This window comes from Phalacrocorax carbo, chromosome 7, assembly GCF_963921805.1.
Source record: "Phalacrocorax carbo chromosome 7, bPhaCar2.1, whole genome shotgun sequence".
NCBI classification, from domain to species: Eukaryota; Metazoa; Chordata; class Aves; order Suliformes; family Phalacrocoracidae; genus Phalacrocorax; species Phalacrocorax carbo.
The window spans coordinates 28,104,364-28,119,095 of NC_087519.1; the positions used below are offsets into that span (position 1 = coordinate 28,104,364).

Genomic DNA, 14,732 nt, shown 5'->3' on the forward strand with positions numbered 1-14,732 from the left:
ACCTATTTTTTTTCACTTCTTTTTTTTTATTATTAGCTTCCAGATGATGTTGTTTATTTGTACCATGGTCCTACTTAGGCCTTACAGGCAAGAAATAATACCCTGTTACGTAGAGATGCTGTACAGCATTGTAGCAAATAAGACAGTCCATGGCCAGATTACTCCATCTTTGAAGTATAACATGACTGAATTGGTTGGGGTAGGGGGCAGGAGGGGACAGAGAAAGTGTTCTAACAATCACCATAGTGATGCAGTTCTGCCATTTAAGCTTTACTCTAGCATATTAAACCACAGTAACTGTGTTGGTGTGCTCTGTATTTGTATAATTTTTTTCCAATACAATGAAATTTTAATAACGTCATCACTGCCTTCACTCATTCACATCTTGCTCCAGTGCCCACAGATTAAGTTGGTTCAGCAGGTCACTGGAACTTCTCCGTATTTTCTGTTCTTTGCACAGTTGATGCCTGGTTTTACCCTACTCAGACTTCCTTAAAAGACAATGGGAATTCTGGTATTATTTTAAAAAAATTATCTAATTCCAAGCTTTAGCATGCTCTGTTTATCCTGAGGTCCATAAATCTCTTGTAATTAGCAAGCTAAGCAAACACTTGAGTTCATTCCTATTCTAGTAAATGCAATCAGTGCTGCAGGCTATAGTAACATCGCTAATACTTACTGATAAATGTGTGTGTTTGCATCTGTATCTGTACGTCTGTGTGTACATCAGTAAGTGAAATAAAGATAGGTAGCACCAATAAGCTAATAGGAAGTAGCAATAGTAGAAATGTAGTTTAATATTAAAATTTATACTTATTTTTTAATCTTAGTACTTAAACCTGCTAAATATAATTAATCCTGTAGAAAAAGAAGTGAAACTAACTCTGCTGTAGTGATAGATGTTTCCAAAATCTCAACCAGGATTTGGACCCATTTTTGGATCAGTGAAGAACTGCTCTTGTGGTGAGATTGTTAAACAAAAAAACCTGAAGTACAACAAAATTATATTAGGATTTGTAAGAAATTTAATATGGTGTCAGCAAAGAGGTTTAATACCTCTTAGACTTGTGGACTTAATCTTGTTGACTTACAGGCTGCTTACATGCTTATTAAGCAAGTGCTGAAGTTGATTCATGCATTAAAGAAGTAACAGTCAGGCTAAGGGCCTCAAGTTGGAGGTGAGCCAAAACTGAAGAGTACAGTCAGCCAGCCCTCTGTGTTGCTGTCTCTGTCTTGCTTTTTCTCTTTTTTTTTTTTTCCTCCTCCTTTTTATTTGAGACTAGATGTAAGGATTAACAAATGTTAAAGAATAATGCATTGAACAGCAGCCTTCCAGCCAGGGCCTGCACCAGAATACATGCTTCTGAGAAGGCTGACGCATTGAATTACAAGGAAGAACATTATTGTGTTCAAAGCCAGTAAAACATGGGTCTAATTAAAGGCAGAAATCATAATGTCAGTGAATAGCTGTGACTATTAACAGGGCAATATTTGCCTTCCTGCAGGTGACTGCTATAAATCCTCCTACACACTCACAGCTCTGCATATTTCTACGTATGTTTACAGAGCAGCTTGTGTATTTTCCAGATCAGTTGGTCTTACCTACTGAAAGATGGAATGTCAGAAATCTCCTCTTAAAAGTCCCAGATTTTCCTGAAGAAATTTGCTGCAAAGAAGTGGCTTTTATTGCCGGAGGATGTTTTTAAGGACTACTATTTTATTTTTTTTTAAATGCGCATGCGTATGTTTGTGGAAACACGCACTTTTCTTCTGATTTTGGATTTCAAATGTGTTTCATAGAATCCAGAAGATTGTCTGTCCTCTGTCAATATTTGTGACTGGTTAATGATCAACCTTTTGACCTCGTGGCTGTTCCTGGTGTCCATCCAAATCTCTCTCCTGTCTTCCCCTAAAAAAATAAAGAAAAGAAAAAAGTGAGTATAATTGCATGGGTCTGTGTAAAGTGAGTGCATTCTGGATCCTGTGTTTTTGGAAAAATTATACGGGTAGCAAAGAGGTATGTGCTGTCAAATCCTGGTAAATTATTTAGCCTGGGATGGTAATAAGAAGAAACAAACTTCTGTTTTGTAACTTTTATTGCCAGGTATGTAGTGGATGGTTTCCTCATGGTGGGGTTTGTGCACACGGTCTTCCTTGGCAGGACCATCAGTTATTACACAGCAGCTGCTGTCATTGCAAACTGCTGGCTGAAGCATGCAGCTCGGACCTCGGCCTGGGATCCTTTGTGGTTTAAAAAGGCTGTAGCAGAACTGGCTTCTGCTCAGTCTGGGCCTGATCCATGCCTCCCATGTTCACCATAGCTTTCTTATTACTTCTGAGGGCTTTGGATCAGACCCTGCACCACATCCTGGGCTAGGTCAGTCTCTGCAAGTTGCCTCGCGAACTGTTGGGACTCCGATGGTAGTGTGCATCATTGGTGTGTCTTGGAGAAACAATGGCAATCAGATCAAAATGAACTGGATAGAATTTGCTTTCTTTCTCCCTTCTTTTGTCTTCCTGCTTCTATTTCTTGATCTTTTTTGCAGGCTAATTCACCCCTGGGTTTTTTGTGACAATATACCAGTTTTATTCTTCTTTTCCCTCTGAAGGAAATCAGCAGAAAGTTGGAGTATTCTGAATGCTCACTAAAATGGAGAGCGGTTCCTCACTTGTGATGTTTCTCCTACTGATGTGCTCCATCAGCAGCAGCTATCCGTTTTCATATTCAGGTAGGTACTTCTGATTTTTTACTTAATTGTCTTACTATGACAATCTGGGCATTTGAACTGAAACTACATTCCTTTACTGAACACAAAGCCCCTAATGGGTTGAAGAAGCACTTACTTGAAATGCTCAAGAGGAAAACAAATAATACATATTTCAAAGAGAAATCAGCCTTTCTTAACTTCCTACTTAGAACACTATCCTGTTGAAAAGTATTCTCCTTATGATGTTGAACCCAGAATCTGAATTATTTCTGCATGGCAATGTTTTCAAATTTGGGAAGGTAAAATCAGACACCTTCAACACGTGTTCTTGTGTTGCTTTTACTACAACTACACAAGGTTTGGAAATGGCTTCAGAGAGCTTTAGAGCAGGCATGAGAATGCACAGGATCTCACAAATTATTATGATGGTCCTTGCAGAGGAGGAAGAGGAGGAGTAGAACTGGTATCTGCACACCAGAAGGCTTTACAACAGGCATATCTTCTATGTGATGGTCTTTACAATAACTAAATCTTTCAAAGAAGTCCCCAGAACTCAAGGGGTGGTGAAGGGCAATTTCACTGGTGTAAGTGGAAGACATTTTTTCCATTACCAGATAGCTAAAGCTTTTGTCAGCTGACGTTTTGTTGGCTGCTTCTAATTGCCTAGAAATGAAGCAATTCAATATTATTCTAGAATTTCAGTCATTGCTATAGATACCAGTCCTGCAGCTGCAAAGAAATGTGTGTCTTTATGGTCCATCTCCAAAACCGGGTTCTTTGTCAGACGGTTTTGACTTGTCTAGGATACTGAACCATGGTTAGGAAAACAGAGTACTGTTAAATGAAATGCTGTATGAATTTTAGTAGGCTTTGTCAGGACTACAAAGTGAGCTTGCTTCTTAAAACACTTCTTAGCAGCGCTGTTTCACAATCAGGTGGATGTAGGGCCACACTTCTGGAGATGTAACAAAACAGTAAAAACCTTTATCTGCTCTAAATAGTGACTCAGGGCTCGATTCAGTCATGGAATGTAAGTGTCCGGAGGTGCTTGAGATGGCACGTGGTGTCAGTGCATCACAAGGGCTGAGTGAGCCCTCATTTTCCTTTAGAGCATCCTGACTGGAAAATCCTGGGAGCACTGTGCCTCAGCTAGGGGTGCCATAGCAAAGACTTGCTATGGATAATCAGGGGGTATGTGGGGAGGACCTTATTGCCATATTCCCTCTCCTGGCCACTCCTCCCTTAATTTATTGGCAGTAGTAGCTCTTAAGACATTGTGGTAGGAGGGCAGATGGCTCAGTGAAGTGAAGTTGCGAAGAACTCGGTGGAAGTACAAAACTGACACTTTAATGAAGGAACGGCATCGGTGCTGTATTAGGGCCAGAATAGCTACCTGGAAAGCACTGGGTCTCTGTTACTGAATATCTAACAAAGCTGACACCCAGGTACAAACCAAACGTCTCCTTTCAGCTTTCCTTCCACATGCACACACAGCCAGGCAACTAATGTTGTGAAGAAGCCAGGCAGAAGAATACAACCAGCCTCCAAAGAAGCAGCTGCAATACTCAAGAGTATTGCGGAACAAAAAAATTGTTTCTGCACTAATCTGCAAGTCTCAGTAGTGGGTCTTTTGATCCACTAAAAGAAGGCTTAAACTACTAGTGTGTTTTGTTGGAACACAGACTGATTTTATTTTCCTTTGGGCTGTTTACATAGATTTCCTCTCCCCTTCTTTATAATTGTCTACTCAACTGAAAGCATGCATGACTGTGACTGTAATGATGCCAGTTTTTTGTCTTCCAGTATTAACTGTTCAATTTTTGTTTTCTAGTGTTTATGAGAAAAGACAAAGCGCATGAGGTGCTGAAAGTCCATAAACGTGCCAACTACTTTCTAGAAGAGATTCGTCCAGGGAACTTGGAGAGAGAATGCAATGAGGAGACGTGTTCATTTGAGGAGGCTAAGGAGATCTTTCATTCACAGGAGAAAACGGTGAGAAACTTAATGTTATGAACAGTAGAGAACAGTTAAAAGTGAGCTGTAAGTAATCCTTCCCAAGCCACCTGGCATGGCTCTGACAGGTGGGTGCCTATAGATTCTGCTGCCCGGTAGTCAGGATGGGTCACTCGGGGCACCTGTGAGATCTCATTTTCTAAGGGAGCGCTCAGTTTGCACTGTACTGTTGTGTAATGTAAACATTAAATACTATTCCCTAAAAGGATCCAGAATCCATTTCTGTGAAAGCCTCAATCGAGCAATGTGATTCTGACGTTTTCAGAGGCCACTTGCTTGATCAGACCCTTCCAAATAGAGAGAAGGAGCGCCTTGTTCCCAGGGCCCAATAGCATCCACCGGGGAACAGGCTACAGGCGTTCTGGCAGGGACCTTCTGCTGAAGCAGGACTTGGAACTGCAATTTGAAATAGAGGTGCCTAAATTCTCTTGTATCTAGCCCGAGCTGTGTAGGTGATGCCTTCCTTAGCAGGCAGTGCAGTGCAGTAGACCCGGCTCTTCAGAGTGAAGCAGTTGGTGTTGAGGACCTTGCACTGACACGCTTTGTGGGAAGGGGCGGGTGTCACTCGGAACTCCCAGGCTGGTGCCACAGGCCTTGCACTAGCTGGAGCGTTTACGCATCTAAGCTTTCAGATTAATTTTCATTCCAGTACAACCCAGTTTATGCACACTGTGGTTGGTCCATGAGGCAAGCAAAAGCGAGCTGCATGGTGATGATCGGGAGATCTGCTCTGATTTCATATTTTATGGTTCTAATCAAAATGTTAATTTACATGCACTCTAAAAAAACCCCAACTTTCTAAATTATATAATCAGTAACCAATATGACCACTTACTGACTGTTTTCTTAATTTTTATTTTCTTCTTGCAGATGGAGTTTTGGTTCAATTACAAAGGTAAGTAAAAAAGGAACATTTAAAAATCTATTTCTTTGTATCCCTTCTGGGTACAAAGAATTATGTAGCAGTTTAAAGCCAGGCTTCTCTTAATTCCTGGAATTACGCTATGCCTTGTTTCTTCTTCTTAGGTTTAAACCCATGTAGTACAAATCCCTGTAACAATGGTGGAGTCTGCAAAATAAGATACTACAATTACTTTTGCATCTGCCCCCCAAAATTTGGAGGAGACAACTGTGAAAAAGGTGAGTACAAGAACAGACACATTGACATTGTGAAGGAAGGATTAAGGCTGGAATTTATTCCTTGGGTACCTGAGCTGAACCTTTCCGTGGGTTTCTCACTGAGGTTGTCAGTGGTGACTATCTGTCTGATACAGAACTGGTTGGTTGTTTGAGTCATACATCAGAACAGTGTTCTCTTATATGACATGCTGGGGCACGGCCACCCTAGGAAGCGAATCAGGTGGTAACAGCGGCTCTGCTGTGCAGAACAGGGTGGCACCACCTCCTGTCATACAGCAGCTGCAGCTCTGGGCTCTTGCACTCATCTGTGCGAGCCCTGAGGAAGGCATGTGGCCATCTCCCCTCTTCACCCAAGAAAGGATAGGGCATTACCTCCCTTTATCACAAGGTAACAGGTTTAGTAACCCCTGCCATAGACACCTGCACTGGAGGTTATTCATGCTGAGGCCCTACTTTCTTTTTAATTGTTTTGAGTAAATGCATCAAACAAATTAACCAAAGCTTAGGGTAAACCAAAAAAAAAAAATTATTTATGCTGTGATATATGAACGGTGAAAAATGAAGTAGAAAAGCTGTCTATCTCTTATCAGATTTTTGGTCCTCTGAAATGCTGTATCCAATTTGCAAATGACTGAAGCATGAAATTACAGCAAAAGCCAAACTGATGTGTAAACTACAAATCATAAGTAATTTTTTTCTCCCAAGTGCTTTTGTAGGCCTTTTCTTTTTAAAGTGAAGCAATTAACTTTTTTTTTTAATGTAACAATGTATAAAATCTCAGTCAATTTCTCACAGACTTGGCCCCCACCAAAATGCCTAGTACTGTCATAATGTAAAAGATAAGATGTGCAGAGGGATCAAAAAAGGATGCATTTAGAAGTGTTTGCTCTTCCAGGCATTTTCTTGCCTGTGCTCTACAGGCAGAACAGGCTAGAGCCCAGCTGTGGCCTCAAGACAAAGCTGGCAAATGAGAAAATAGTAGAAACAGGTGAACAACAATAGATGTAAGGCAATGTGTTTGGTTTGGTACAAATCAGAGTGGTTTTCTGGAACTGTAAGAGGTAGTTCCTTCTGTTGCCCTGCAAGATTTTAGCAGATTTTTTTCCTACTTTCTTTCATATAATATTGCAAGAAGCTGTGCGCTGCTCAGGGGCTCATGCATAGGAATAACCAAGTGAATGCCTGTATGTTTCCATCGTAGAAAAGTTTGAATGCTGGTATAAGAATGGTGGGTGCTGGCAGTACTGCAGGGACAGCAGCAGCGCCTTTCACGTGGTGTGTTCCTGCGCAAAGGGTTACACCCTGCACGAGGATGGGAAGAGATGCGTGCAAGCAGGTAAAGAATGGTCAGCTTGGAGTTACTTCAGGTAAAGAGCAGATTTGCAGGCACTGTCTTTTCACCAGTTGCAGAAGAGCTACATACACTGTAGCCACTGCAGCTTGCAGTTAGTGTATGGAAAAGATCTGTCTTATTAATAATTATGTTTTGTACGTTTATTTCAAATTTGAGGGCTCTTCTCAGTTACGTGTCTCCTCTAATCCAGTGCCCCCATGAGAACGTACTGAGTCAAGGAGCAGTGGTGCAGCCTGGGGTGGGCCTGTTCCTTCTAACAACGGCACAGACTTAGACCAACTTCTCTGGGTTATGAAGCTAAACCACAGTGTTAGGAGGCAAGAGGACATGGCAATCGTCTTTAAAACTTGGTGTTAAGGCATCCTATCACAAGGGGAGCACAGGGTTTGGATTCTGTCCTGAAGAGGGCCCTCAGCAGGGTGCTTCTGGAGTAGCCAGCAGTGGCAGATGCCTGTGGTTCAGAAAAGGCACAGCCCTGTGCTGTGTTTTGCAGTAACTAGTTCTACACACCTTGGTCAGGTGGCGGTGGGGGTGGGTGGCAAAAGTGGACTTTGACAACAAGATGTCAATTGTTCCTGGGCTCTTACAGGGGGGGTTGAATCCCATTCTCAGACAGGGAAAGTGATGCTTTTGTGTTGGCGTTTGACAGGACACCACACACCCTAACCTCAGTCTTTTATGTATGTCTTTCCTCCCTCCAGCACCATTTCCATGTGGCTTGATTAAAGCCAGGCAGGCTCTGGAGGCAGCATGGCTGGGGCAGAAAAGGCTCCGGAGGGGACTGTGTGAGCAGGGGTATGACGTGGCCAAGTGGAATGAAAGCACAGAGGGCACAATTAGGCAAACAGAGCTGGAACAAAGTGCTGTTGGGGAAAATGAGACCTTAAAGGATGCCTTTGGGGAGAGTCTGCGCATGGAGGGTGACGCTGGACAAACCAAGGTGGCAGGAGAGGCTTCCAGCTGGAACAAGACACTGGTGGACTCTGTCACCCAGAAGCCGGTAGGGGATGGTGCTGCTGGGCAGGAGGTGGCCATCCCCGAGCACCAGGAGGCAGTGGTGGGGACCAGCAGACCTGGGAGAGACCTAGCTCCGCAGAGTGAGCTGACCCAGGGTCCTGTGTTGTGGAATGAGACCACAGTGCCTGCTGGCCGGCAGAAGGAAAGGGTGGAAAACACTGCTGGGCAAAGCCAAACAGGGGAGGGCGCTGGCCAGAACAAGACGGGGGCCGTGCAATCCGTGCGTGATGGGCTTCATCAGAGCAGTGACTGGGGAAATGTTTCGGCTGTGCCTCAGTTCGGCCGGATAAACATCAGCTCTACTTCAGAGCACAATGACGCCAGGATAGCGGGAGGAACTTTGTGTCATCGTGGACATTGCCCCTGGCAGGTAATGCTTTTCTTCCAGTCTGGCCATAAATACCAGACCGGAATGCTTGCTTTATTAGCGCTGGCTGCAGCTGGAACAGAGTTCATCAGGCCATTGTAAAGGTGGGTTTTTTTTTTTCAGGTTGGGAGCAATTCAGCCATGTGTATTTCTCAAACGTCTGCAGGCAGTTTTGATGATACATATCTTAGTTCCCTTATTTATCATTCATTTCTCCATCCTAGAGGCATGCACTTCTGTGATCTCAGCTTACCGCTTTCTCTCCTAACTGCATCGCTTAGGTGGTCTGCTGTTACTCGGGTGTTTGTTTCTAAATGCTCTTGATGGAAAGCTGCGCTTCTGACACCTTTTGGAATGGCTGGTAATATTTTTCACAAAAGGCATTTCTATGAGCAGGTGAGATGATTCTTTAGCGTGCTGAGCTTTTCGTACTTGTTATGGTAAGGCAGCTAAAACTGAGAGGCTCAAATGTGAAGGCAAGTGGCATGTGGCAAATACAGGCATCGCCCTGAAGTGTTTCTTTTATTTCCACTGTCTTGTTTTGGATTATTCTTTTTTCCAATCTTGGGTTTGGGCTTTTTTTTTTTTGGTGTGTCTGTCCTTATATGTAAGTGGAAATTAATAACAAATACTGTCTGTGTTTCACCAGTGTACTAGTATTGTTTATAGGCTTATGCACAGAAAGCTAGCAGACTGATCTTAAAAAAAAAAACCAAAACCAAAACCCACCTCGGCTTACTGTCAGTCTGTTTTAGTGCTGTCACACAAAAGGATTTTCACATTCCACACATCAGGAGGTATTTTACAGGTGGAAAAATAGTAGGCTGAACTGGCATAGATGATGCCATCGCTGGGCACTTTTACAAGCTTGAAATGTCACTACTAGTAAATTGTATGGGTTTCTGCCCTCTTACACACGTCGATGGGGAAAAGCAGTTGCTTTCCTTTGGATCAAGCAAGATGTGATTTTGGGATGTGAAAAGGGAACATAGCCCAAATGCTGCCTAACCTATACAGTTTCTTCTTGAAATAAGTGTTACCATCAAGGGAGTTTCAGATTTTTTTGTTGTTACATCAGGCAATTTGTAATTCAATCTTACATTTTTACATTGTAATTTATTTTAAAAAATATATCTTTTTAAAAGGGTTTTGCAAACCCTTTCCATGCGTGAGGTTATGAAGACCTAAGATAGAATTTTCAGGTAATTTTTTGCTACTTTTCAGTGCTTTGCTCTAGCACAACCGAACAGAATTAAACACATCAATAGTACATAGAATTGTGTAAAACATGTCAGTACTCCAGGAACCAGACTAAGGTAGGAAGGCAGACTGTGTTGCACTTTTTTTCCACTCTTTAACTGTTAACTTCACTGAAACTGCCCAGTACCAAATTTAAGCTTTTCTTTCAGTTTAACCCATGAAATAACAGGTTTAGGGAGGAGTTTAACTGAAGCGATGCTGAGGCATTAATGGAGCGTGTAATTCCGATTAGACAAGACAAACACCTACCATGGAGCAGCATGGTTTTACTTCCCCATTTTCTACTCTGTAGATCATTCCACATTTTATTACCAATAAAAGGAAAAAAACACTGAAGTTGCTGAATCTCCACTCTTACTTGCTTTTTCACTTGATAACTAGGAAAGTGAAGAACTCTCCTCTTCCTTGTTCATGTACACAAACACCACTTTTTTTTTTTTACACCTTGTATGTTATTGTAAATTTTAATTGTACATTGTAAAAAAGGTGAAGCCATTTGAAAAAAATCACAACCATACATGTTTCCTTAGAACAATGCCAGTCACCATGGCTCTAACGCTGTTTGATTTTGTCAAGCTCAGGTGATGATAGCATTCTGCTCCAGTGTCACAGACATGCATTTTATTTTATTACCATTTTATCGTCATCTTGCTTGGTGCACTGTAGTCACTGTTGCCAGAAGTGTTATTTTTCAAGATAGCCTGTCACTGACCACAGACTGACCATGTGCATACATACCTAGCACAGCCCTAGTGACACATTCTTCCTCATCTTTCATACAGGTTTTGATCCGGAATAATAAAGATACTGGCTTCTGTGGAGGGAGTTTAATCAGCAGCCGCTGGGTGGTCACTGCTGCTCACTGCCTCGATCTCATCCGCCCACACCATGTTACTGTAGGTCAGTACCACTCGTGTATTGTATAAACACAGGGGTAAGCCCTCATCTAAAAACATGCTTTCCATTGTACATGAACACAGTAAGGCACAGTTGAGATCAACAGACACATCCATCCTGGCTCAGACTCACAGAATGCTTCACTTGCTTGGCAACAGTTAAGTGCAAAGGGGCTGCAGCTGCTCCCTTTTGTTTTCATGGAGCAAAGCTGGGAGTGTAAGGCACAGTTCGTTTTTTCTGTCAGACATTTTGGCAAACTCCCTGGGCATGGAGACTGAGCACAGCCCAGGGTACACCTCAGAAGGAAGAAGGATTCCTGTAGGTGATGGCCTGCTCTGAAGTCAGTTTTGTTTTTTCATCAGCCTTACGATTAGTTTCCTGCTGTGCAGCCTGCTTCTCATTGCCTGTAATGGCTTCAGAGCAGAAAGGCCCTCGCCCTTGTAATGTACTGCAGCACCGGTTACAACAGCAGGAATTGGAGCCCCTTGCAGCAAGAATGCTGCGATAAACATAATCTTGCGCTTGAAACCTCCAGAAGAGACACAAACAGAATGCAGGACTGGATAAGTGGCAGGCAACAATTCTCCAGCCTTACCGATGGCTGCATCTTACGGCTTAGGTCATGTTCCTGAAGGGAAAAATACCAAGTCCCAGAGTAGCTTAGACAAACTGTTCAAAATACAGCGCTTACCCAAAAGCTTGGACTGGATTTATAGTAAAATACCTTCACACACCCCCCCACCCCCCGCAGTAGCCGTACTCTCTGTAAGTATCTAGTTTTCCAGGCAACACCTTTGTTTTGCCCTTAAAGAGCAAACAGATAAGTTTGATTTGGAGGATCACAGCTGCAGCCTAAGAGGTCACTGTTAGGAGCATGATTTGGTTTAGTCTGTCCTTCCTGTTCCTCCATGATGACACCGTACAGGCTGGTTACGTTTTGCTTAAGATTCAAACTTGTCACAACTACAGGAGACTTTGACAAGTATCAAAGAGAATTCAAAGAACAGAAGATTGACGTGGAACGGAGCTGGACACATCCACATTATGATTCCAATCACTACAACAGTGACATCGCCTTGTTGTACTTGAGCAGTGATGTTATTTTTAATGAGTATGTAAGTCCCATCTGCCTTCCAAGCCCCAGCCTTGCTACCCTGCTCTCCGAAGAGGGAAGAATAGGGATGGTAAGCGGATGGGGAGCCACTCACAACAGAGGGTCGACTCTGCGCTTCCTCATGAAGGTCCGGCTGCCCATTGTTAACATGGAGACCTGCCAGCGGTCGACAGACAGACTTGTTACTGACAACATGTTCTGCGCCGGTTATGGCACTGAAGCTGCAGACGCCTGCAAAGGGGACAGCGGTGGCCCCTTCACTGTGTCGTACCACAACACTTGGTTTCTCTTGGGGATTGTAAGCTGGGGCGAGGGCTGTGCTGAAAGAGGAAAATATGGCGTATATACAAAAGTATCCAATTACATCCCATGGATAAAAGAGATTGTTGAAAGCGTAGCAGATTCAGAAACCTTTGCCATTAACTTTTCTTAATATCATCTTTAAAAACAGGGACAATTCTATTATTATGGAGTGTTTCAGTCTAAGACACTATCCAGCTCCTGTCCTTAATGGTGTAAAATCAAGATGATCTTCAAAGACATTGTGAGTGTCTACCAAAAAGGTTAAATTGTTCATTCACGTATTACTGAGTAAAACACTTGTGTATAATAACTACCCTGCATATAACAAAAGGCGAAAACTACAACGTTTGTTAATGTAAATTCCTATCAGAAAGGTGTTGTCTGGTTTTGGGGGATTTTTTTGAGTTTTCCCTGTCTCAAGCCTACATGCATATCACAAAAATAGGCAAATGCTCCTCTGTGTGAATTAGTTGCGTAGGAAAGGAAGTGCATTTTTGATAGCCTTGTCTGTCCTCTAGTTATGAAACACTGTGCTGAACACAGCAGTTAGGGATCCATGACATTTTGTCACCAAGTACAACTGTTACCTCAAGTACAAATTCAGTTTACTAGGCTAAAAACGTTTCCTGAAACAAAAACAATGTCTGTATAGAAAGCATATTATAAATTGGCTGCAGCTGAAGAAACAAAAGGATGGTATGGTAGCATTTTGAAAGAATAATTACTGGGGGGCTGGGGGGAGCATGAGGAACTGCCCTACTTACAGTGCAGCTCCACCTCAGCAGCCAGTGAGGGAAAGCATGGTCATCACGCTCCCACACCACCCCCCGCCCCGGGCTGAGTACTACAAAAGTAGAGCTACAAAACACAGAGCTGCACCAAGTAGCACAGAACCTTCCATTTTTCACTTTTTTTTTAAGAAAGAAAACCCTTTTTCTTTATTCTGAAGACACCCACCCACACCCCCTCATGTACACAATTTATCTCTCCCAGTTTTATGAAAACCAGTAATTCAGCCATGAAATACTTGTGAACACACTTGATGGGGAAAAAAGCCAACACACCACCACAGCAAGAAATGACTTTTCTATCATCCTAAAACAAAAGGAAGATTGTGTGCGCCCAGCCATCCCTCCTAAGAGGCTGATTTCCCCACACATCGTACAAAGCTTCACACACCTAAAAGTGCTCTTTGCCAAAAATGCAAGTGAAATAAAAATACCTGTGGGCTAGAATATCCCCCAACCAATTATCCCCCTTTGAGTACCTACATTGCCATCTTCATCAAATCGCCTTTCTCTGCTGCACTAGGTGGTCTTTGTGACCTATGTCACAAGACACTTCAATTTTATGACCTTCCTTACAATTCACTATTTATTAAAAAAAAAACCACCCAACCCCAAAACTATCAGTCATACTGCTGAGTGCTTCTCTTCCTCAGCTTTGTTGGCAGTCTTAGAAAAGTCCATTATTACCTTTTAATAAGAAACAGAACCTTTCTGTTTGCCTCAGAGAACATGTGATGCCGAGCCACTATGATTTATTTTGATGGCAAAAAACTGTGTTAGGACTGCACAAGACCAGAGTCAATACTTTAAGGAAACATCTCTTAGGCTTTAAAAATAGCCCACACTCCCCCATGACTGCCATACCAGAACTACAAAAAACTTTTTGGGGAAAAGAAAAAAGAAAGCCATTCTAACCCATAGAACTTCAGGGATGAACAGAACTTGGGTATGACTAGCTACACTGGTCACTTTTTTTTTTTTTTCCGCCACATAGTTGCACCTGCCAAGAGGTCAGTAAGGCAGTCACAATCCATAAATTCTTAATTAAAACTAGAAAAAAACCAAAACAAAAATAACCCCACAAAACAAACCAGTGAAACACGCAGCATGCTAAAAATACACACCTGAGGTTGGTTACTGTGGCATAAGTGTACCCAGCAACAGTAGGCGAGGTAGTCTTAGGTGCAGAATCCCTTTCGTAGGGTCCATCCAACACAGGCAACCGCCTTCCGCTTTTGCCTCAAGTTTGCGTTCCAGCATAAAGCTTTGTCATTAGTCCCCTTCAGTCTCAGAGGCCACATTTAAAATGTGACCATCCACATACCTATCTTCTCTCCATCATCGATGCCAGAGGCACTAAGCACCTCTAAGTCAGCCAACACCATGATCCCGACCTCAAAAAAATTTGCAGGATTACTGAATACACATTAGAGCAAACAGGCTGTACTCCTCTGGAAAGAAGATGACTTTCTTACTGAAATCCCAACTGCCAGTTATCCGTGCAAGGAGAAGAATCCTGTTCTTTGTAAGCAAGCTCAACAGACAAAAACATTTTCAGAGGTAGAGGGTAAAGCAGCAGAGATACAAAGTGGTGCTCTGCTGTCTTTCTGTAGCACCAGGGACAAAGAAATAGCAGCATTATCCTCCTAACGCAGAGACAGGACCCTTCTCCTTACCGCTCATAAACCTTTCAGAAAGTCACTACTGGGCTACAGAGCACCACACATTTGAGCTACCCAAATACCAAAGCAAAACATAAGAAAAAAAAAAT

At 42.6% G+C, this 14,732-nt stretch overlaps 1 protein-coding gene across 3 annotated transcripts; it reads left to right on the top strand.

Moving 5' to 3' along the window:
• The first annotated feature begins 96 nt into the window (after positions 1-96).
• On the top strand, positions 97-12,549 carry LOC104045450 (coagulation factor IX). Of its 3 annotated transcripts, none has more exons than XM_064457240.1 (9): positions 97-1,934; positions 2,610-2,729; positions 4,540-4,700; positions 5,592-5,616; positions 5,748-5,861; positions 7,063-7,197; positions 7,917-8,602; positions 10,642-10,759; positions 11,726-12,549. In XM_064457240.1, exons 2-9 carry the CDS (start codon positions 2,639-2,641, stop codon positions 12,301-12,303), a joined length of 1,908 nt encoding a protein of 635 aa, XP_064313310.1. In that variant the 5' UTR covers positions 97-1,934; positions 2,610-2,638; the 3' UTR covers positions 12,304-12,549. The 3 variants fall into 3 exon arrangements, with proteins under 3 accessions (XP_064313310.1, XP_064313311.1, XP_064313312.1); XM_064457241.1 differs by having other exon boundaries at positions 1,930-2,017; XM_064457242.1 differs by lacking the exon at positions 97-1,934 and adding an exon at positions 2,121-2,377.
• Positions 12,550-14,732: the final 2,183 nt, after the last annotated feature.